At 36.8% G+C, this 25,407-nt stretch overlaps 1 protein-coding gene across 2 annotated transcripts; it reads right to left on the bottom strand.

Annotated features, from left to right (window-relative positions):
* Positions 1–1,166: 1,166 nt before the first annotated feature.
* Positions 1,167–22,543, bottom strand: ACTR6 (actin related protein 6). Of its 2 annotated transcripts, NM_001099124.1 has the most exons (11): positions 22,396–22,539; positions 18,706–18,823; positions 18,053–18,121; positions 17,068–17,191; positions 15,798–15,933; positions 15,649–15,705; positions 13,634–13,732; positions 13,463–13,541; positions 7,983–8,154; positions 6,077–6,215; positions 3,266–3,671 (listed from the first exon to the last, which is right to left on the bottom strand). In NM_001099124.1, the coding sequence occupies exons 1-11, from the start codon at positions 22,461–22,463 to the stop codon at positions 3,542–3,544; spliced, it is 1,191 nt and encodes a 396-aa protein (NP_001092594.1). In that variant the 5' UTR covers positions 22,464–22,539; the 3' UTR covers positions 3,266–3,541. The 2 variants fall into 2 exon arrangements, with proteins under 2 accessions (XP_024847910.1, NP_001092594.1); XM_024992142.2 differs by lacking the exon at positions 18,053–18,121 and having other exon boundaries at positions 1,167–3,671; positions 22,396–22,543.
* Positions 22,544–25,407: the final 2,864 nt, after the last annotated feature.

Below are 25,407 nucleotides of genomic sequence, written 5' to 3'. Positions count from 1 at the left end.
CTCAGATTATTTATAACCTTGAACAGATATCTTCCTTCTGAGCCTTGTTTTGTTTTTAATCTCTAGAATAAAAATATACATGCATAATTTGTGTTTATAAGACTGGACCAGAAATATCAAAGGTCTGAGAGACAGTGTGGTAGGGAACAAGGGTCTGTGCTTTGGGGTCAGAGATCTGGATTTACTACCTGACCTATTTGGGTTCATAAGGGAAAATGTTCGCAAGTGAGAACCCCGGGTTGAGATAAAATCCAATTTAGAAATAGCAGAATCACTAGTGCTTGAGATGTTTAATTTGAATGACATATCCTATAGCATTCCCTAATGGAGACTATTTTGAATATACTACTGTTCAATTAAACTTGTTTACAAAGTAAAATGATTTTTACTGAATGGTTTTGAAGGTTCTGGGGCATTAATTCCTAAAGAGAAATTCCTATCCCAGCTACTCCACCTAGTGTCAGCTCCATACAGTTTATCAGGTTTAAAGCAAATTCCCAAGGGTACTGTCATTCAATTTTAGGCTAAACCTTTTTGAGCAATGTAGGGACAAAGTTTTTCTTCCCTGTATAAATAAAGTCCATTTCCAATCACTGAAAAGCTTATCTCCTATTAGAATATTCAGTAAGTTATGTTCATGACAATTAACATCATGATTCATCCTGCTTAACACTTCTTAGACTTCTTATTCACATTTTTAGGTCCTATTCAGGTAAATATTATTTAACTTGGAGAAATAAATGTTGAGATAAAAATCCTATCTCACAGAATTTACATACATAAAGAATGTTCAGTGGACTTCCCTGGCAGTCCAGTGGTTAAGAATCTGCCTGCCAGTGTAGGGAACATGGTTTCGATCCCTGGTCTGGGAAGATTCCACGTGTGGCGAGGAAGTTAAGCCTGTGAACCACAACTGCTGAAGCCCATGCACCGTACAGCTTGTGCTCTGCAGCAAGAGAAGCTCTGTAGAGCAGTTATCCACCAATTTAAAATAAATTAGAAAAAGAAAAAAGAGAAGCCACCACAATGAGAAGTTCACACACTGCAACTAGAGAGTAGCCCCTGCTTGCCACAACTAGAGAAAGCCCATGTACAGCAATAAAGACCCAGCGCAGCTAAAAATAAAAAATTAATTAATTAAAAAGAATGTTCAAGACTGAAAACCATTCCTTTCTAAATTTTGTATTTATTTTGTATTAGGGTATAGCTGATTAACAATGTTGTGATAGTTTCAGGTGAACAGCAAAGGGGCTCAGCCACGTATGTCCATGTATCCATTCTCCCTAAACTCTCCTCCCACTGAGGCTGCCACGTAACACTGAGAAGAGTTCCATGTGCTATACAGTAGGTCTTTGTTGGTTATCCATTTTAAATATAGCAGTGTGTACATGTCCATCCCAAACTCTCAAACTATCCCTTCCCCCAAATCCGCAACTGTTAAGTTCCCTCTCTGAGTCTGTTTGCTTTGTGAGTTCATTTGTATCATTTCTTTTTAGATTCCACATATAAAGGATGTCACACTACATTTCTCCTTCTCTGTCCAATTTAGTTCAACTCACTATGACAATCTCTAGGTTCATATATGTTGCTGCAAATGGCATTTCATTCTTTTTAATGTGAAAGCCATTCTTGAGACCTCTTTTCTGTCTAATTGCTTATGTGCTAAAAAGGTTTTTGAACATAAAAACCAAAAAGCTGCTGTTGCAGATCAACTCTGTCACTTAACTCTGTGACCAGTGATACTATGAGGCAACTCTTTATTTGTGGGTGTGATAGTTCAACTTTTAATCTTTGCCAGCACTCCACTTCTGGCTACTGCCAGCCACATCATGCATAATCCACTCTTAAAATAGGCCTAAATTTTTTCTCTTTGGTCAGATGTGGGTTGAGAGAAAGGTAAACAGTATAGTAAGAATAAATGCTCTAAGTGTGAGCTCTTGTGATTAACTTGTCCATCCGGAGTCCAGTCTTGTATAGAGCACTTCCACTTGACACGGCATGCCACTGAACAAGCCTAACCTGCACTGGGGAAGGGAAATGACGCCAGAGCAGAACTGACAGCAACATTTCTGGTTGTTCAATTTGCATGAAGATACGGCTGGTGATGATGGCTCAAGTTTGAACTAGTGGATCAGAGACTTGAAAACTATGAGATAAGATTCTAATATAATGAATACTCATGTGCCCAAATGCTGCCCAGCATCACAAGAAAGTAACATACCACATATCACTAGGTCGGGAAAAGATCAAAATCCAAAATTCGAAGAACAGGGGCCTTCCTGGTGGTTTAGTGGTTAAGAACCTATCTGCTAATGCAGAGGGCACAGCTTCAAACCCTGGCCCAGCAAGATCCCACATGTGCAGAGCAACTAAAGCTGAGTGCCACAACTACTGAGTCCAACTGTCACACTTCTGTAACCTGTGCGCCTAGAGCCTGTGCTCTGCAACAAGAGAAGCCACAGCAATCAGAGGTCCATGCACTGCAGTGAAGAGTAGCTCCTGCTCGCCAAAATCAGAGAGAGCCCACATAAAGCAACAAAGACCCAGTACAGCCAAAAATAAATAAATCTGCAAAATTTGAAGAACAGTCTCTACTAAATGCATACTGCTTTTGCACCATTGTAGAGTCAAAAAATCATTAAGTCGAACCACTGTTGAGTCAGGGACCATCCATATAATCCAAATGTAATTGTAGTGGACAGTTCTTTCACCCTGCCCAGCATCTGTCTCTTTATCTTAATTTTCCTTTGAAAAATTATCTTCTTTCACTCTAGGCTGTTAAAATCCCTGAAGCCATGGGGTAGGCACAAGATTTTAGCTAAGGTAGACAGACTGGTAGGAATTTGATTCAGGAGCCCAATGACATAAGAATTTCATCCTGAAAAATGGTATATGAGAAAAATAAACAAAAAATGGTATAGTGTTTTTATGAGTGAAATAGTACACTTCTGAAACATGGTAGTGATCAAAAACACTCGACTAAATTGGTTTATATTGTCATCTTTTCATACTAACGCCAAGTAAAAAATAAACATGATACAAACATAGATTAGTTTTTCCAACTTTAGTATATATAAATAAAAATGACAAGTTAAAAATAAAATACTTTTCTAAAAGAGAGAAATTGTATCTCCACTGGGGAAGGGAAATGATGAACACACACTGGTCAATTCTGAGTCCGTCACACAAAACTATCTTCTAAGGAAACCTGAGTAGTGAGACAGTTAAGTTTGTGTTTTTGGCTATAAAGAATTAAATTACACTCACTTTTTCATCTTTTAATGAAAGATAACTTACTCTCAGAAACAGCATAAGCACTGTTAGAATAAGACTAGCTCCTAAATGAAAATATGGGGTGAGTTACAGTTTACTTACTAACCTAGCTAAGAAACCTTTGAAAATTAGCCATGGATCAAAGTATTTACATAAGTTCAAGATGTTATCTTAGGATGAAAGCTAACACAGGTCCTTAACTTCCTTTAAAAAGAACGCTGAAAATTAAACCTTTGTCATAGTAAGTCAGAACTTTCAGAAATGTTTCTTAAATATCAAATTTCTCTTCACAGATGCTATGTCCATTTTCTTCATAATCTTCTCTTGTTACCACCATATCTTCAAAATCATCATTCTCTGATATCAATTTTCCACCTTCCCAGGCATAAGTAATAGGGCTAAAAATAAAGGTAAAATAAACGAACTCAGATAATTTTACAGAACTGAAACGCCAGAAACATTAATCAGTAACTAAAATGTGGCAATCTTTACCCAACTTGATTTTACAGAAAATCATTTCAAGTGTGAAAATAGGTATAAACTTCAGAGGAGGGGCTTCCCTGGTGGCTCAAATGGTAAAGAATCTGCCTGCAATGCAGGAGATTGGGTTCAGTCCAATCTCTTGGAGAAGAAAATCCCCTGGAGAAGGAAATAGCAACCCACTCCAGTACTCTTGCCTGGAAAATTCTGTGAACAGGGAAGCCTGGAGGGCTATATAGTCCATCAGGTTGCAAACAGTGATTAACTTTCACTTTTCACTTTCAAAGAAGTAAAGAAACTCATAAAGAAAGGAAACTTGGTTACCACTACAAATAGATCTTCCTTAATTTTCCCCTGTGCTCTGAATTTACAGATCTTCTAAGAAAAATCAAGAATACAAACAAAAGATCAAAAATGCATAAAAAGAAAAATTGGAATATATCTGAGTCTAACTTTTATATGAGGCAAAGATATATCATCTCATCAATTCACCCTACAACTGACGAACTGCTATTATAAACTCACTTTATATATCTGGAAAATGAGGTTCAAAGAGCTTAAGACTGAAACAAGGATTCAACTTGGAGTTGTTTTCACAGTCTGTGCTTTTGCTCCTATACTTTGTACCCTCTAATAAATGAGACATTTAGAAAACACAGTGCAGTACAGGGGAGGGGGTAATAAGAGGAAGAAAAGAAAAAAAGTAAGCACAGTGCAGGACAAACCTGTTACATGGCTGGGAAGGGCACCAAGTAAATAGAGCACATCAGACTTTCAATTTATGTACAACCAAGATTATACTGGTTACACTTTGTGTAATTCTACCATTCCTCTCCCCTAGTTCAATTTTAAATCTGAAAAATGATACAGAAAATTTCCCTTATTGTATTTACTGAATTTCCTAACCTTAAAAAAACTAAATCTGTATCTAGATCTATCTGTAAAGATGTGCAAAAAAGATCTGATGGATAAAAGAATAAAAACTATTTCTCTTTTCATATCCATAATGTGTGTTCATGACTTGCATTTTAAAATTCAGGATAAAAAGTCAATATACTTCATAATCAAAAGAGTATATGAACATTAATGCTGATAAAAATCATTCCAACATCTAATGGTTGTTTATTCTTTTATCTGATGGCTATCAAATTAAGTGACCAGATGAGGGCCTTCTATTAACTGCTATTGATTAAAAAAAAACTCCACTTTAGCTTTAAAATAAAATTCTAAAATTAAAAATCAGGTATGTGGGGGACTTCCCTGGCAGTCCAGTGGTTAAGATTCTCTGCGATGATGCAGGGGATGGGGGTTCAATCCCTTGTTGGAAAACTAAGATCCCACGTGCCTTGCGGCCCACATCAGGTGTGTGGGGTCTTGTTTTCAACTCTGCTACAGTGGAGCAGTGAGTGGGGATTACTGGAATTTGGTGAGAACTCCTGCCTCCAATTAAAGAGAACTAAATTTTAGTCTGGCTACTGCAATTAACTTCCCTGGTGGCTCAGATGGTAAAGAGTCTGCCTGCAATGTGGGAGACCTGGGTTCAATTCCTGGGTTGGGAAGATCCCCTGGAGAAGGAAATGGCACCCCACTCCAGCATTCTTGCCTGGAAAATCCCATGGACGGAGGCTACAGTCCATGGGTTCGAAAAGAGTTGGACACGACTGAGGGACTTCACTTTCACTTTCAAGGCCTTTGTTAACTCACCAGCCCTTGTTTATTTAGAAAGTAAGTACATAGAACTAGACAGATCTGTAAGCCTTTCTGACAGCTCTAAAATTCTACCTTAATTATCTGCTTTTTCTCATAAATCAGGATACAGGGTACATGTGAAATAGCTTTGAATTTTTTTAAAAAAAGACTACTTAAATATAAAAGTTTATTTTAAATATTTTAAATTATTCTAAAACAACTTATCAGTTGACATAATTTATCTTATTGGTTAAATCCTTGTATTTGTATTCTTGATAGAAACTCTCAAAAAATGACAGCTCAGAGAAATTGAATAGATAATAACCTAACTGCTTTGTCTATAAAAATTTCTTAGGAATGAGGACTGACACAGGGAAATGATCTTCTATTAACTGAGCACCTGTTATTTACTAAACATGATGGTCAGTACTTTACATATTTCACCCCATTTTAATCCACTTAAATGTAAGGTTTGTCATTTCAATTTTTGAGAAATGAAAAATGAGCATCCCAAAGGTGAAATAAACCTACCAACATGGTAGAAGTAGTAGGCTTTAAACTGAAGTCTGCCTGTAGACCTCTTTTATCTACAAACTAACTTCCAGGATTTGTTTCTATATAAGCCAAGACTTACTTTTCAGGCAGCACAACAGAAACATCGTAATCTGTTGGAGTGAGACATCGAACTTCCGAGTAAACTCGATCCCTAAATCCTGGGAAAAGGGAATTTCCTCCTGTCAAAACGATGTTCTTAAAAAAATGTGGCTGCATTTCTTTTAAAAGAGATTAAAAAAAGAGAGAGAAAAGAGACATTAGAAAATCTGTTTACTTATCTTTCTGGAGAAACAGGGAAGTGGGCTTAGGTAAAAGCAATTAGGAATTCAAGTTACTAGTTGGGAAACCACTTTTTTTTTTAACCACCATATAAATTATAAGATGTTGTAATGAGATTATCATTTATACAAATAAATACATTAAACAGAAATATGACCTCGCAAGGCAAAAGTGAAGAGGTTGAACTATTAGCAATTTATTACATATACACATAAGCTTTATGTAAATGAGTAAAATTCTAGTACCAGACATATGAAAATTACAACTGTTCTTCCATAAAATCGAAGAGGTCTTTATGTAGGCTGAGATGGTTAGCTGGTGTAAAGATAAAAGGGAGGTCCATTTTTAACTTGAGAATTCAAGTTTCCATGTTATCTCACTGAGACACACATACTTACTGTGTAATACAAATGATAGTGAAAAATACTGTTTATATAAAACGAGAAATCAACATGAAATATTAATATGAAAATAGCTGTAAAATCGGAGAAGGCAATGGCACACCACTCCAGTACTCTTGCCTGGAAAATCCCATGGATGGAGGAGCCTGGTAGGCTTCAGTCCATGGGGTCGCTAAGAGTCGGACATGACTGAGTGACTTCACTTTCACCTTTCACTTTCATGCATTGGAGCAGGAAATGGCAACCCACTCCTGTGTTCTTGCCTGGAGAATCCCAGGGACGGGGGAGCCTGGTGGGCTGTCATCTATGGGGTCGCATAGAGTCGGACACGACTGAAGCGACTTAGCAGCAGCAGCAGCAGCTGTAAAATAGCTGTATTAAAACAACTGGCTAGTTATGGCTCAGATGGTAAAAAATCTGTCTGCAATGTGGGGGACCTGGGTTTGATCCCTGGGTTGAAAAGATATACTGGAGAAGCTATATTAAGGTAATGGCATTATCTTTCTTTTTCTTCTTTTTTTTTAATGAGAGGAAAGGGCATTGCATGTGCAAGATTTTTTACAATGCCTAAATTGTTCCTTAAGAAGAAGGGAGACATTTTCAAAGTATAAAAGTACTCCAAAACTCTAGAACATCATTTCATTAAATCATGCTTCAAGAGAACCCAGACAACTCTGTGAAGCACCATACTTTAATTTCAATAAAACTAACTTCCAAAAAAAAAAACCCCCTAACTTCCAGTATATTAATCTAAATATAACAGAACGAATAAACCACTCTCATCAAAAACTAAAAACCATTAAATTGTTAAATTATAAATTTCTATTCTGTGCAAATTTGGCTTAAAACTTTTCTAAAAGGGATATAGCAATTTAATACTCTTAAAGAGATGAATTACTTTAAGTTTAAATAGACCATAAATACTTATATCAAATTTATCATCTGGGACCAATAAAGAATCATTCAAGTACATTACTGGATCTCAAGTCTCTGCAAATAAAGTAGCCATTTGTTCAAATTATTAAAAAAAAACAGTTGACTTCTTAGGATTCAGAGAGCTTATAATTTTTAAAAAATATCATTGTACGAAAGTCACTCAGTTGTGTCTGACTCTTTACAACCCCATGGACTATATATATAGTCCGTGGAATTCTCTAGGCCACAATACTGGAGTGGGTAGCCTTTCTGTTCTCCAGGGGATCTTCCCAACTCAGGGATCGAACCCAGGTCTCCCGCACTGCAGGCGGATTCTTTACCAGCTGAGCAACAAGGATATCATTATTCCTCATTAATTTATTAATGTACCTTCAGGTAAGTTCTGAATTGAATAGACAATAGCTTCTGGAATCCCCATTTCTTGAATGCCTATATCAGAAGGATTGAAGAGTATTTCTGGAACAGCGAATCTCTCATTGGCCAAACGAAGAATTTGTTCCCCAGATTTGTATTTTCCACTTAACACCATCTCTTCTCTTGGCTTAAAGAAAAATAAGATGAAAAGTACGCTACATTATTTAGCTCATATAAGAAATAACATTTAGTAATCTTAATACTATGAAATACCAATATATTAACCATATTCTTGGAAGTTTCAGGAGTCTCCAAAGTTAGAAAAATGCGGTCTTCTTTCCTGTTACCTAAACCACACAATTAAGTGATTATTTACTCTTAATGCAGCTATTCCCCCAAAGATGTGCTGGCTTTATTCCACACATTTTAAAACAAAGAAAGAAAAGGATAATAGAGCAGAAGGAATTTCATAATCTATCTGTAATAGCAGAGTGAATCCACTTTCTAAAGAAGAACATACATAAAATTTTTTTTATTATGCATTCAATCTCTATTCAAAAATCAGTTACCAAATGATTTAGGCAAATAAATGGACTTTATCACTGAAATTCTTCTGTTATTTATTTTCTGCTAACCCATTCAACTCTGTGAGCTGTAATTCCTGAAGGGCCCAGGAAAAAAATAATTTCCTTTTATAACATTCTACATCATTAAAATAATGGTTCCTCTCAACTGTACTAAGAATCATCAGCTCTTCTAGATGGTTAAAGACATAAACTTCATTTGACTCATATATGCATTTTTACCTGTAACTGACTATATCCAATTCCTTTACATAAATATAAAGTTATTTAAAATTTTATGAAGAGAAATATTAATTTGCTGTTGGACAGTAAAGTATATAAAGACTGTAACAGATTCCTCAATGTAATCAGTCATCCATTCTCTGTTCAGGTTTCAGCTTCCTCAGAGAGGCTTTTTCTGCCTCCCAAATAAAAGGTCCCTCCAGTAATCATCCTCTATTATCCTTTGTTGTCCATATTGTTCACCATCACAAATTCGCTACCCAGTATAGCATGCAAGCCAACAATGTGGAATTTTCTTTAGGCGTTTTTCATACATTATCACTCTGAATTCTCATATAACCCAGTAAGGCAGGCATATTTTCCTTTTATTAATGATCCAACTGGGCTAGGCAAAGTTATGTGACTTGCTCAAGATCATTAACCTAATAACCCCAAAACAGACAGTATTTCCTCCTACTACATTCCATAAGAGACCAGGTTCAATCCCTGGGTCAGGAAGATCTCCTGGAGGAGGGCATGGAAACCCACTCCAGTATTCTTGCCTGAAGAATCCCATGGACAGAGGAGCCTGGCAGGCTACAGTCCATGGGGTTGCAAAGACTCAGACACAACTGAAGCAACTTAGCACGCATGCACTACACTGCTACTCCTAACCTGGATGTGAATGATTCTGATTGCTATCATTTGGAAATTTCTCATTTGAAACATTATTTTTAAATAAAAATATCCTAAAAACTACAATAAATTCACAATATTCTAGGAAGAACAAGGAAAATTACACATCATTTTTTACCCAGTTAAACTACTGCTGCACTGGCAAAGAGAAGAATATTATTTCTTCACAGATAACGCATTCTTTATCTGAAGAATGGAAAATACTTCTTATAAATTTACAAATTCATTTAAAAATGATATTGGTTTGAGTGTACAGGATATAACTCATCTTGTCAACACTCAAAATAATTTGAGACAGATACAGATATGGAGAATTTCATTTGACAAAAAAGAAGTTTTCTAGTCCACACTCCTAATTTTACAGAAGATCAAATGACTGACCTAGGGTCAAATAACTAACTAGGGGAAAGAGCCAGAAGTAGAAATCCTTGCTGAATGTTAGCTCTGAAGTCATTGTTAATATGTAATCTGGAACTACAAGCAGTTTCTGTTTCTAAGAGTACAATTCCAAAATGATTTTTGTTTTAGACATAGATGAAGAAATTTAAAAGGGCTGCTAGGAGTTGCTATTTTAGTTAATGCAGGCCATGATTGATTGTACGGTCCTTATAAATTTCATTCTGGTAGCATGAAAAAAATGTTTAAAAGTGGCAACTGGTAACTATTAAGTAACTTAATTTTTTCAATTAAGGTCAGTAAAGCATTCATTACACTTTAGTAGGCATTCTCTTTCTGTTAAAGAATAAAACTGGAATTTCTATCAGCTGTAATCAGTAACAATATTACAGACCTCATCATTATTACTGTCGTCAACACTAGAAAATCAAGGTTGTAACTTTTTCCTGAGTATTTAAACATATTCTTGAATCGACAATCAAGGTCTAAGTTTTAACAACATTCTAAGTATAAAGACTCTGAAACAAATTCTCTTTCATTTTATATGGTATGGCTTTTCTAATTTCAAACATATTTTATCAGTTTTCATCAAAGATTTTGATTTTTAGGCAATAATGAAAAAAAGTTAATCAAGTATTAAATTTACAAAGATACATTTTAGGAGTAACCCTAACATATACAGAATATAGTCATTTCCAAACCTTAAAAATTATTACGATGTACACAATTTAACATGTAGTGAAATATACATTTTAATATTAATTGGCAAAGTAGAAATTAAACTGTTATTTTTTAAACAGACATTTGAGGTAACATTCCATCATCTGGTAAAAGTCCAGTCCAACTATGTCCACTCAATTGATATTAAACTGTACATGTAATAAGGAGTCCATGGAAGTGCAGTCATACCAAGATTCTGATCACAAGGCCAAAAGTCAATAAAAGAGCAGCAAACAGTACAATGTGGCTTTTGCCTTTTTCCTCTGATGAGAAGCAATACAACAGTCAATTGATGGTACCAACACACCTCTACTAGCTTGCTATGTACGCTGCAGTGCCGAGAAATCAAGGCTTATGATTTGGGAAGGAAACTGGCAGAGTTCAGCAGATAATGTCCAATAAACTGGTAAGCTGTCATTTGTAGGGCAGGAGAGAACTACGTTTTACAGAAGAGAAAGATTTCCAAGCCTAGCTAATAGTCCAATCACCTGGAAGAGACTTTTTTCTCTTTTAGAGTTTAAGTTTCCGAACTTAGATACTAAATATTTCCAGGTACAGGAACAAAGAACATGGATATCAATTGTTCTTCAAGTGGCCCAGGTGATTTTCCGTCAGGTTTAGAGACATAGGGTCCATTGTTCAGGGTCCATCCTGGTAGAAATATCGATTACTTTATCATCTTAAGTTCAGAGTGCTGTAAATTCTCTATAAGGTGTTTATCACTGGACTGCTTTAAACAGCTATAGTTGTATGAAGATGATCAAACATGCCTGATGAGAAAGAGGCCTGCTATCTATATGTTTGGGGCAGTTTTCCTTGTCTTACAAAGAATAAATACATCTTCCATATTCTTTGTGGGATTCAGGCTTCCAGTTCCTCTTCCCAGTTCATGTCCAGATAACTAGATTTCATAATCTGTCATAATTCTCACTTCTTAAAGTCAGCCTCGGTCCTTCCACAAGGATCTATTTCTAAGGACATTATAGGATGATACTGATTTTATAAGGACTTGGGTAGCCTTCTATGAATTCTGATTTGTATTTCACCTTAAAAATCTGGCCAAAAAAATTATTTTTTAAATTTCAGGCATAAAAATAAGTATAAAAATTGTATAATTTTTATATGTATCCATCAGTCAGTTTAACGTAACTTCACAGTTAACACTCCCATTTTAAATGTGGTGTTATCATTCACACACACAGTTTTTATACTTTTACTTCATTTTTATAAATGCCCACATATAAAGAATTATTCTACATATTCTGAAATGGTATATAGTCTTCTAAACAGAAATACATTTCTGAGATTTATCCATGATGATCACATACCTCTTATTATACTTTTACTGCTTATTTTATAACATGAGGATCTTCCCTGGTGGCTCAGACGGTAAAGTGTCTGCCTACAATGCCTACCATGTGGGAGACCCAGGTTCAATCCCTGGGTTGGGAAGATCTCCTGGAGAAGGAAATGGCAAACAACTCCAGTATTCTTGCCCGGAAAATCCCATGGATGGTGGAACCTGGTAGGCTACATACAGTCCATGGGGTCGCAGAGTCGGACACGACTGAGTGACTTCACACTTTTACTTATAATATGAATAAATAAAAATGTATTCTTCTTCCATTAGTGAGTATTTAGGCTCTTTCCAATTTTTCACTCAATGTATACTGCAATGAATATTACCATAAATGTCTCGTGAAAATATTTCTGCGTGCTTAGGTTTCTGACCAAAGACTTTTAACTTCTAAAAGTCCTCACCAAACCAGTAACTGTAAGGGCAAACTTCACATTTACCCAAACATAAAACTGAGCTGATCAAAGATAGGGAGAGATTATATTGTTTTGACATCCAAGATAAACCCTACTCAACATTTTCAAAGTGCACTGGATTTTGACCTTTTCAACTACAATCTGATACCACAGCCCTGGGTCTGCTGTGTCAATAACATTCACAACAGGCAAATAATCTACTTTTAACTGGACTTACACTAATTCTTAAGAAAACAGAAATGGGTAAACCATAATATAGGTAAAGTTAGTTTATCTCCAAATTTGTCCCATAAGCTATCACAGTGGACAGTTCTTTTCCTAAATAAATTTAATACAAATATTAATTAATCATTCATACTCTGGTGTCTACAGAAATGGCCAACAGGCAAGAAGGCTATCATCAACAACTCTGACATTCCATCAAACCTCAGTGGTTGCTTAAAGAAAAACTTAAAAATTACCTTACATTATAGATTTAGAAAACAAACTTATGGTTATCAAAAGAGAAAGGTGGGGAGAAGGATAAATTAGGACATTGGAATTAACATACACTTCTATAGGTGGCTCAGATGGTCAAGAATCTGCCTGCAACGTAAGATTCAGGTTCAATCCCTGGGTCAGGAAGATCCCCTGGAGAAGGGAACGGCTATCCACTCCAATACTCTTGCCTAGAAAATTCCATGAACAGAGGAGCCTGGCGGGCTACAGTCCATGGAGTTACTACGGGCTTCCCTGGTGGCTTAGACAGTATACAGTTTGCCTGCAACGCAGGACACTCGGGTTCAATCACTGGGTCAGGGAAATCCCTTGGAAAAGGGAATGGCTACCCATCCGAGTAGTCTTGCCTGGAGAATCCCAAGGACAGAGGAATCTAGGAGGCTACAGTCCTGGGGTCACAAAGAGTTGGACATAAATGAAGCAACTAAGTATACATCCATGCACAATATATATAAAATAAATAATAAGAACCTACTGTATAGCACAGGGAACTCTACTTTATATTCTGTAATAACAGAGAGCAAACACTTAAAAAGAATAATGTATAACTGAATTACTTATTTTACACCTGAAACGAATACATTATAAATTAACTTCATGCTAATACAAAATTTTTTTAAAAATTACCTTACAAAAGCCCTTTTTAATTGTACTAAAGTCAGGCAAAACATAGTCTACCATTACTGTATTTTCTTCTCCTTTCAACCTGGAAAACAAAATAGAGACTTATGAAGTATTTTAACTATGCTTAACATTAAAGAATCAACTTTCCAATTCTTAGGCTACCGTTATACATACTTGGCAATATCCATGTCTCTATAAAAATCCTGAGACACATAGCATACATCTTCTTTCACTTGATTAATCACATGTGTTTCATCCATAACATGTAACTGCCTAAACAGAAATAAAAATGGTAATGTGAAATGAAAAAAATTTAAATGCAACTTATCATTGAAAGTATTTTTTTGGAATTAAATGTCCAGGTAACTGATCTTTAAAAAGTATTAAATTTTTGAATGTGTAAAATATTTTTAACTTTATGGAATACCCATTCCATTATCTTATTTAAGTTGTGCTTAGTCACTCAGTCATGTCTAACTCTTTGCAATCCCATGGACGGTAGCCCACCGATCTCCTCTGTCCATGGGTATTCTCCAGGCAAGAATACTGGAGTGGGCTGCTATGCCCTCCTTGGGAGGTGATTAAGTACACTAATTCTAATCTTTTAATAGTGGACAGTCAACTAATACCAGCTAATCCAGAAACGTATCTATCTATATATTTTTCTTTGGGGCGGGGGGAGTATAGTTGCTTTACAGTGTTGTGTTAGTTTCTGTTATATAACAAAGTGAACCAGCTATATGTATACATATAGACCCTCCCTCCTGGACCTCCCTCCCACACCCACCCCAACATCCTGTCCCTCTAGGTCATTACAGAGCACTGAGCTGAGCTCCCTGTACTATAAAGTATTCCTACTAGCTATTGTTTTATACATGGCAGTGCACATTATTAAGGCTTTTAGAGATTAAAAAAGGATAAAAGATAAATAAAATTCAAGTATTGTACTGTGTATGGAGAACTGACAAGAGAAGTGGAAAAGGGAAGCAGAGATTTATTTTCTTTTTAGACCCTTATATCCTTATATGCACTGTAAAATGTTTTACAAGGTATACGTACATTTGCAATTTTAAAATATTATTAATGTATTAAACTCCCGAGAAATTGGAAGTGTCTTTTTGGTGGACACTACCATTTCATATGTCAGAAAGCTTTTTAACTTAAACATCATTGGTATTTACTGAATTGGTCAAAAAGTTCATGTAAGTTCTTGCTGGAGAGGCTATGGAGAAAAGGGAACCCTCTTACAGTATTTGTGGGAAGGCAAACTAGTTCAGCCACTATGGAGAACAGTGTGGAGATTCCTTAAAAAACTGGAAATAGAACTGCCTTATGATCCAGCAATCCCACTGCTGGGCATACACACTGAGGAAAGCAGAATTGAAAGAGATACATGTACCCCAATGTTCATCGCAGCACTGTTTACAATAGCCAGGACATGGAAGCAACCTAGATGTCCATCAGCAGATGAATGGATAAGAAAGCTGTGGTATACATACACAATGGAGTATTACTCAGCCATTAAAAAGAATACACTTGAATTAGTTCTAATGAAGTGGATGAAACTGGAGCCTATTATACAGAGTGAAGGAAGCCAGAAAGAAAAACACCAATATAGTATACTAACGCATATATATGGAATTTAGAAAGATGGTAACAATAACCCTGTATATGAGACAGCAAAAGAGACACTGATGTATAGAACAGTCTTTTGGACTCTGTGGGAGACGGAGAGGGTGGGATGATATGGGAGAATGGCATTGAAATACGTATAATATCATATATGAAATGAGTTGCCAGTCCAGGTTCGATGCACTATACTGGATGCTTGGGGCTGGTGCACTGGGACGACCCAGAGGGATGGTATGGGGAGGGAAGAGGGAGGAGGGTTCAGGATGGGGAACACATGTATACCTGTGGAGGACTCATTTCGATATTTGGCAAAACCAATACAATATTGTAAAGTTAAAAAAAAAAAAAAAAGTTCATGTAAGTTCTTCCATAAGGTGTTACAGAAAAACCCAAATGAACTTTTTGGCCAACCTAGTATCTACGTAATACAGTCTTTAAAGCAATAATTCAGAACTGTCACCTGAAATTAGAACTAAAGGCAAGGAATAATTTTAAATTACTTTAAAAATTTCACCCCCAGCATCTCATCTTCCCATAGAATCAAAGCTAAGTATTACCTGTAAGATATGATTTCTTTTAGATGATTGGTTAGGAGTTTTCCTCCCACATTTATCCTAAAAAGGAAGAATTCAAATTTAGTTCAGTTTATCACAAATTTCATCCAGTTTTATTATAAGAAATAAGATGAAAATTGAATGCAACTCACCGAATAATTGCTTCTTTTTTCTTCTTACTTCTACAGTAAGGAACTATATGTGTAAAGGAATATCCACTATCTACAATGATACAGCATAACTCGGAAGGATTATCTCGGAAATACCTGTGTGCGCTGAGAGCCCCAGCTATTAAGAAAACAAAAGATAAAGAAAAAATAAACACACTGAATAAAAGTACAACTAATTTAAAACAAGAAGTAAAGAAAAGCAGCAAACTAAAGCAAACAGAAAGAAATTTTCCTTTGTAAAAAAAAAAAGTTAATCTAAAATAACATTACTAATTCTGTCAGATATTTAAACATTAAAACATGATATTTTTGTGGAAAATGATAAAAACTTTGTGATCAACTTTGAAGGTAAATATTTACTTCACAACTTATAGTAATTATTTTAATAGCAAATAATTTTGCTGAGCATTTATTACATGCTGGGCACTATTCTAAACTCCATGAGTATGTATGTTTTAATCCTCACAACAATACCATTTTTACAGATGTAGAAACTGAAGCAGAGACGTTAATAATGTGCCCAAGGTCACATGATTAGAAAATAACAGAGCCAGGAATCAAACGTAAGCAGTATGACTCTACAGCGGTTTTTCTCAACTTCAGCACTACTGACATTGTGGGTCAGATACTTGCCCAGCGTTGGGGGCTTTACTGTGCACTGTTTAGCAGCATCTTGGTCCTCTACACATTAGATGCAAGAAGCACCGTCCCAGTTGTGACAATGAAAAATGTCTCCAGACATTGTTAAATATCCCCAGGAGCAATATCACTCTTGGTTGAGAACACTGTTCTAGAGATTATGTTCCTAACCATTACAGTATATTGTTGTTTATACAGACTTAAATGCTACATGCTAAATAGGTGAATACTTTCTTTGTACAGTCATTTAATTCTAGCCTTTAAAAAACTAACTTCTAGATGGTATTTATAGATTGTTTTTCCTCATATTGGCAGTCTGAGCTATTAACATTATTTCAAACAATAATAAGAATAGCAAACACATCAGTGATAGAAAAGACAACTATCTCAGAAAAAATAGACTTTCAGAGATTAGAAATACGTTGCTAGTTAACTTCATTAGGGAGAAATACCATATTAAAAAGATACAGCGAGAGAAGTCAGACTAATAAGCTCAAGGGCTTCATCTAGTTTTAAATTTCATCAAATCTAAAAGAATGTCACTCAATAGTCTTGGATTTAAAGTATTTATTCATATTCACACAACTCAATTTCAATCAGAACTTTAACTCACCATTTACTCTTAATACTGCTTGAAACTGGTATTCTTCAAATAAGATTTCATTCATTGATTCTTGAATTGAAGTGAAGTTAAAATATGGTTCTGTGATAATAATATTAGTGTCTAAAAAGTCAACCTATAAGAGGAAAAAAATTCCCAGTTTTGTAGCTTTATAGTTATAATTGTAAACATCTGCTTTATGTACATAAATCTATTTAATTCTCACAATAGCCCCAGTAGACATGTCTTACTATTATCCCCTTTTGAAAGGTGAGCAAACTGAGACACAGAAGAGCTGAGTGAGTTACCGAGGGTCATATAACTAATGACAAACTTAGGACTGAACTTGGGAAGTCTGGTTACAGCATTCATGGTCTTCGACTATTATTTAACTCTCTTAATGGTAGCACTGATAAAATGGTACCATCAAATTGTTTAAAGATAATTATGCAAAAGTAATGAATGATACAACTACAAGCACTGGAACTGGTATTTTGTTTTTAAAAGTTAAAAGGTATAAAATAAAAGGTAAAAGGTGAGAAGCTTTGGGATATTTAATGTTTACACAATTCTCTCCTACATACTCTTAAAGAAGCATTAAAATTTGAACATTCTCTCAGGATACCTAAAGTCACACTAAAGATATTAAGAGCACAAAATTCTAACATTGCATCATTCACACATTCAGATATATGAGCAAAATAATTTTATTGTGAAAATGAGACTATAAAGTGGTCTAAGAATAGTAGATATCTAAGTAAAATTTTAATCTTAAGTTTCATATAGATTAGCTCTTCTCAACCTCAAATTCTACTTCACAATAGAAATTCTATGCACTTGCACTTATTTAGAAAATCAAAGCTAAGCACGGTAGGTTAAGTGACTTAAATACTGTAAGAAATATTCAAAAATTTATAAATCTTAAAATATAACTTCTAATTTTTCACTTGAATGAGACATGGAAATAGAAATTTGAATACATACTCCAACTTGTTACCTGATACATTTCTTTTCCAAAAAGGTAATCCCAAACTTGTCTTTGAACATCCCAATTCACCAAGTAGCCCTAAAAAATTTGTTTTATGAATTAACTATCAAAAATATTTGTAGAATTTAAAAAAAGTCAGATCAATACATTATAAATCACTGATTACTATCTCTTAATTACTCTCTCTTTACCAGTCTAATACTAGTTGAATCTCAAAGCTATTACATTGGTATGTTTTTCTTCTTTTAAAAATTCAAAACATTACAAATTAACAATAACCAAAACATCAAAGGGCTCAAAAGACACATCAATATGTAGGGATGCCCCTCTATATTTATTTTCTTTAATGTTTGTATTTCATTTAGCTTTAACATAAACAAGTAAAATTCAGTACCCACAATCAGTAACTAAATTATGGTCATTTATTTTTATTTATTGAAGTATAGTTGATTCTTTTTCATAGAGGTATAATTATTCATGGCTATTTTTTAACATGACAATTTAAATTCAATTTTTGGTTTTAATAAGCTCTTAATTCAACTTTAAATAACGCTTTCTCAGAGATCTAAAAATATTTTCAAACACACAAAATCTTACAATACATTTCAAATTATCTTTAAATGTAGGTCCTTAATGCTAGAAATGTCATAGAGTTGGATTACCTTTTGAAAAGGAAGAATATAAAAGAGTCCAGAAGGGTCCTTTATTTCATCTATCTGGTTAGCAGTAAAAGTTTTAAGACGTGCTGTTTTTGATCTGAACTGACAGTTTGGAATAACTCTACAAAGAAACAAATAATGTAATTATTCCCTAAATACTTAGTTCTTAAAAATATAATTACATAACAACCACTTTTACTTTCTAAAAGAAAGAACATGAAAATTTCCGAACCAGTGTTTCTCATTCTGTCTTCAAAATATTTAAAAATGACTTTTTTTTTTAAAATGTTCTACCACATACCAGGGCTTCCCTGATAGCTCAGTTGGTAAAAAATCTGCCTGCAATGCAGGAGACTCCGGTTCCCATTCCTCCATCAGAAAGATCCGCTGGAGAAGGGATAGGCTACCCACTCCAGTATTCTTGGGCTTTCCTTGTGGCTCAGCAGGTAGAGCACCTGCCTGCAATGCAGGAGACCTGGGTTGGATCCCTGGGTTGGGAAGATCCCCTGGAGAAAAGAACAGCTACCCACTCCAGTATTCTGGCCTGGAGAATTCCATGGATTGTATAGTCCATGGGGAGGCAAAGAGTCAGACAGAAATGAGGGACTTTCACTTTCACCATATATCAGGTTCTGCACTGGACCCATTATCTTCCTCAAATAATCCTCAAGATATTATTACAGGTGGGCATTGATTTGGCCACTGCACACAGGTGAAGAGGGGCTGAAGTAAAGTTAAAGTTAAAGTTTCTGGAAAAAACTCTTAATACCATTCTAGTTTAAAAAAAAAAAGCAAGTTCAAAAATCTGACCATAAAACTAAGTTTCCATGGAGTCAAAGATCTTCAGTTGCAAGATACTATAGGGTACAGAAGTAGGAGGTAGTTTTAAATATAGTTGCTGCCCACAATGAGCTTACAATCTGGTTAGGAAGACAAACTAGAGCCATTATCCATCATACATATCTACACATATATGTATGTATGCGTCTGTGTGCGCATATATATATATATATATATAGAAAGAGAGAGAGAGAGAGAGAGAGGGATAGAGAGAAAGTGAGGAGGAGCACAATTTGCCACCCTCAAATATGCCACTATGGCCTGATGATTACTTTGCACTAAAGGCAATCAAAATCCTTGCATTAATTGAGATAATACAGTGAAAGTGTATAATCTTTCAGGACATGATTTTTAAACCCTGCATTGTAGTCAATCTTATGGCTATAATATTAGTCAATGTACTATCCTTGATTATTAGCTTCCTTCTTCCCCCACCCCTTTTGTCACTATACTGAGGCTCCTTGGCCCACGGGACTTTCCAGGCAAGAGTACTGCAGTGGATTGCCATTTCCTTCTCCAGGGGACCTTCCTGACCCAGGGATCCAACCCAGGTCTCCCTCATTGCAGGCAGATGCTTTAATGTCTGAGCCCCAGAGAAGTCTGAGTATTCTGCACCTACTTTTATCAAGACTTTTAAATTAGTCCTTAAGTAAATGATAAGAGACTTGCTGTTAAAAGCTAAGTACAATAATACACACTGCAGAAATAGACTGCGACATTTTACATTTTTACTCAGTTTAAAAAAAAAAAAAGCAAAGGAGGAAGTAAAAAAAGTCCCCGGGTCCCCTGTGAATACGCTACAGGAAAAGCGAGTCTTTAAATTTGCTTAGTCTTTACTCAAACGTAGTTTATGAATGCCAGTGTATTGTTTGTTTCAGTTCAGTTCAGTCGCTGAGCCGAGTCTGACTCTTTGCGGCCCCGTGAATCGCAGCACGCCAGGCCTCCCTCTCCATCACCAACTCCTGGACTTTACCCAAATTCATGTCCATCAAGTCGGTGATGCCATCCAGCCACCTCATCCTCTGTCGTCCCCTTCTCCTCCTGCCCCCAAACCCTTCCTGCATCAGAGTCTTTTCCAACGAGTCAACTCTTTACACGAGGTGTCCAAAGAATTGGAGTTTCAGCTTCAGCATCAGTCCTCCAATGAACACCCGGGACTGATCTCCCTTAGGATGGACTTGCAGTCCAAGGGACTCTCAGGAGTCTTCTCCAACACCACAGTTCAAAAGCATCAATTCTTCGGCGCTCAGCTTTCTTCACAGTCCAACTCTCACATCCATACATGACCACTGGAAAAACCATAGCCTTGACTAGACAGACCTTTGTTGGCAAAGTAATATCTCTGCTTTTCAATATGCCATCTTGGTTGGTCACAACTTTCCTTCTAAGGAGTAAGCGTCTTTTAATTTCATGGCTGCAATCACCATCTGCACTGATTTTGGAGCTCCAAAAAATAAAGTCTGACACTGTTTCCACTGTTTCTCCATCTATCTGACATGAAGTGATGGGACCAGATGCCATGATTTTCGTTTTCTGAATGTTGAGCTTTAAGCCAACTTTTTCACTCTCCTCTTTCACTTTCATCAAGAGGCTTTTGAGTTCCTCTTCACTTTCTGCCATACGGGTGGTGTCATCTGCATATCTGTGGTTATTGATATTTCTCCCAGCAATCCTGATTCCAGCTTGTGCTTCTTCCAGCCCGGGGTTTCTCATGATGTACTCTGCATATAAGTTAAATAAACAGGGTGACAATATACAGCCTTGACGTACTCCTTTTCCTATTTGGAACCAGTCTGTTGCTCCATGTCCAGTTCTAACTGTTGCTTCCTGACCTGCATACAGGTTTCTCAAGAGGCAGGTCAGGTGGTCTGGTATTCCCATCTCTTTCAGAATTTTCCACAGTTTATCGTGGTCCACACAGTCAAAGGCTTTGGCATAGTCAATAAAGCAGAAATAGATGTTTTTCTGGAACTCTCTTGCTCTTTTGATGATCCAGCACATGTTGGCAATTTGATCTCTGATTCTTCTGCCTTTTCTAAAACCAGCTTGAACATCTGGAAGTTCACAGTTCACGTACTGCTGAAGCCTGGCTTGGAGAATTTTGAGCATTACTTTAGTAGCGTGTGAGATGAGTGCAACTGTGCGGTAGTTTGAGCATTCTTTGGCATTGCCTTTCTTTGGGATTGGAATTAAAACTGACCTTTCCAGTCCTGTGGCCACTGCTGAGTTTTCCAAATTTGCTGGCATATTGAGTGCAGCACTCTCACAGCATCATCTTTCAGGATTTGAACTAGCTCAACTGGAATTCCATCACCTCCACTAGCTTTGTTCGTAGTGATGCTTTGTTTAAATGAGTCTAAATCAACCAAGCCAGTCAGAGAGCACTTAGAAGGGCTTGAATACAAAGCCTTCAAAGTCTTCAGTCACTGACACAGTGGTTTTTACACTTGGGGTGGGGGCGGAGGGCATTAAACCCGTGGAGGATTTGACGGAAGCCATAACTGCTTCCCAGCAAAAATGCATATACACGCAAAACGTTGCCCGCGATTCGAGACGGCTCAGAAACCTTGTGTACAGGTCCCTCATTCGGGAACCTCTTTCTTAGAAGCCTACTTTGCTATTTCCTGTTACGAAACTAAACACACATCCCACTTCCGGGCCACAAATTCCAAAATTAGTAACCCAAGCCCCACTTCAAAGCTTCCCAGCTACCCAGTTCCAAGCCGAGCATCCCTCAAACAGAGTATGAGCTGCGCGGCGGCGTTTGCAGTTTACAGAGGTCCCAAAATGAAGCGTAGCACATGTAACTACTAAGCATATATGCTTTGTCCCTCGCGGGCAGCGAACACTTACGAGACAGTTTCATGGCTGTAACCGATTTTGGCGTTGTAAGCTCCGTTATCCAGCACTAACGTCGTCATTTCAGCGTAAACCAAGTCTCCGCAGCCTTCTTTTCAGACCCCTCTGCTCACGCTTTTCCCAGCACTCTGTTGTTACTGCTTCCGGCACTCTACGGTTGCATCCACGGAGCACAAGGGCGCTTCCGGTCTCCCTTAGCAACCGAGGACGCCGGAAACCAGAGCTTGCACAGCCGCCCTACCTGCTCGCAAGAGTCATGCCGTACTTCCTTCCTATCCTAACGTTTTTACTTCTTGGCCAGATCCAATAAGAGAGAAAATGTTAAAGTTTTTTTTCTTTCAATGCGTGATTGTTCTTTACTTTTGTAGATTTGAGTTGCTTTTGGAAGTTTCTTATAACGCCTGTAACGAACCATCTCTGTGGGAGGGTTGGGAGGAAAGGTTGTGTGTTCGAATAGTATTACTCAGTGACGTCTTTTGAAGAATACATTGCAAACCCGTACGCAGCATGGAATTGGGTATGAAGACTCTTCAGCTTCATCATGCGCCACTGCTTCCGAGTGTTGGAGCCAGTCACCTTGTTACAAATACGCTGTTCCGTCAACCGCCTCGCTGTTTTACTCACACTCTTCCCTCTCCGCTTGCTCTTCTGGACCGAGCTTTGTGTCTTACCGAAAAAAAGCTTCTCGACACCTGACACACTCCCTCCCCGTTCCCCTTCCTAAAATTAGGTATTCCTCCTGTGTGTTCCCGTGATGACTTGAGCTCACTCCACAGTATCGTATTGGTTAAGAGAATTAATTTTAAACTGGAATCCGGACCCTGCCACAAAATGGCTGTGTAACCTTGGGTGATGAAGATAAGGGTTAATACTTACACAACATTTAATGCATGTGGTTAAATTTTGGGTTTTGGGTGTATTTCTTAATCTTGAAGTTAATTTAATCTTTAATCTTAATTTAATCTTTTGAAGTAGGTCCTATTACTGAAATCAAAGATAGTGGTTAAGAGTGCTGTTTCTTCTTTCAAACTCTTGGGTCAAATCCTCATTCTGCCACTACATGTGTTGGACAGGTTAGTTAACCTCTCTACACCTTAGTTTCCTCATCTGTAAAATGGAGTACTATAATAATTTCCCCTTGCAGAATTGTTTTATGAAGAGTAAATGATAAAAGTACCTGGTAGTAGTAATCATCATTGTCATTGCCATCATCATCCTTTTATTTTATGATCATCCTATTGCCTTTGCCATGGCAAACTTTTCAAAGTCAGGCACTCTCAGTTCAGTTCAGTCGCTCAGTCGTGTCCGACTCTTTGTGACTCCATGAACCGCAGCAGCCAGGCCTCTCTGTCCATCACCAACTCCCGGAGTCCACCCAAACCCATGTTCATCGAGTCGGTGATGCCATCCAACCATCTCATCTTCTGTCGTCCCCTTCTCCTCCTGCCCTCAATCTTTGCCAGCATCCGGGTCTTTTCAAATGAGTCAGCTTTTCTCATCAGGTGGCCAAAGTATTGGAGTTTCAGCTTCAAAGTCAGTCCCTCCAATGAACACCCAGGATTGATCTCCTTTAGGATGGACTGGTTGGATCTCCTTGCAGTCCAAGGGACTCTGAGAAGTCTTCTCCAACACCTCAGGCACTCTACAGGTGTCTATAATTCTTTGTAAAAAAAGTCATTGAAACTTCAAATTTAGTTGTATCCAATTTTAGTAATCAATTTTCTAACAATATTAAATCGATAGCCTCCCTCATGTAAACAATATTTTATCAATCTTACATTATAGAGTAGTCACCATTTCTATTCACCTCACATCTTTTAAAATAGGCTCTTTCCATTCTATCTCTACTGGTTTTAAGCCCTTTCTCACTTAAGCTTTTCTTTTTGCTTTCCTTCATTTTCCTCTGATCCCGGATCAAGATTATTTTTGTTCTTGGCTTCAGCTATCCTTGAATAAATCCTAAAGAAGAACTTCCACCCCAAATTGCAACCTGAATGTTTCTATCCATACAGCGTGAAATAACCTTAAAGGTAACATTCAAAACAATTTTATCTCCAAAACTGCTTGTTCCACCTCTATTACTTGTCTCAATTAGTGGTATGTCCCAGTATCTACCTAGTGCCTCAAACTAGAAGCCTCAATTACCTTCAACTGCAATCCTTCACTTAATCCTGGAATTTTTCCTTGACTTTTTTTTTTTTCTGGTTGTTTGTTTGCCTCTACTGATACTGCTTCATCTTTCACCAGAAATAGTAATGTTACAAGCTTCTCAACGTTCCTATTTCCATTCTCTTCTCAATATGTTCTGTCCTCTATACTGCCAGTATGATTATCAGAAATATTTTTCTATATCAGAGATCTTATCATATTTCCCAAATTCAATCACCATAGTTTTCTAAGGCTTGACACTGACTATGAAATAATGTCCAAGCATTTGCAATCTCATCTCCCTTCCACCCATCCTACATTGTCTGCTGGTAAATATTTAACAACTGGATCTCCAGGGGAAAAAGTCCTGATTTTAGTGTTTACCATTTTATACAATGAAAATACTGTTACAATGGCTGATTACAAGCTTTCCTGAAGTTACCAAACACTGGAACACACAGTTGGAAAGAGACGTGCACAACTGGTTCATGAGCCAGTATGAACTGGCTGGGTATGAAGTTGAGCCAACTTCAGCACAGACTGTTCAGTAAAAGCTCTGACTGCACTCACCTTCACACCATGCGATCTCTCTTCCCACCCCTCCAGGTTTTAGTACACATAATCTCAAGCCTGTGACTATTACTTTTCACATGTATTACACATCAAATACATGTGTATTTTGGCAGTGTGTAATTTTAAAAGGGTTAAAAATATCACTCTGATATACATACGGAACATGTGCAAATATTTCAGTTGCATTAATGAGTGAACTAACTTTATATCCTATCTTGCTGGTTCCTGCATTAATGTGAGTTAAATTTTTGATGCACATTTATTATATATTTATATGACAGTCAT

This window comes from Bos taurus, chromosome 5 (genome assembly GCF_002263795.3).
Source record: "Bos taurus isolate L1 Dominette 01449 registration number 42190680 breed Hereford chromosome 5, ARS-UCD2.0, whole genome shotgun sequence".
In the NCBI taxonomy this organism is placed as follows: domain Eukaryota; kingdom Metazoa; phylum Chordata; class Mammalia; order Artiodactyla; family Bovidae; genus Bos; species Bos taurus.
The sequence above is the reverse complement of the archived record's forward strand: the minus strand, read 5'-3'. Positions and strand labels throughout refer to the sequence as shown.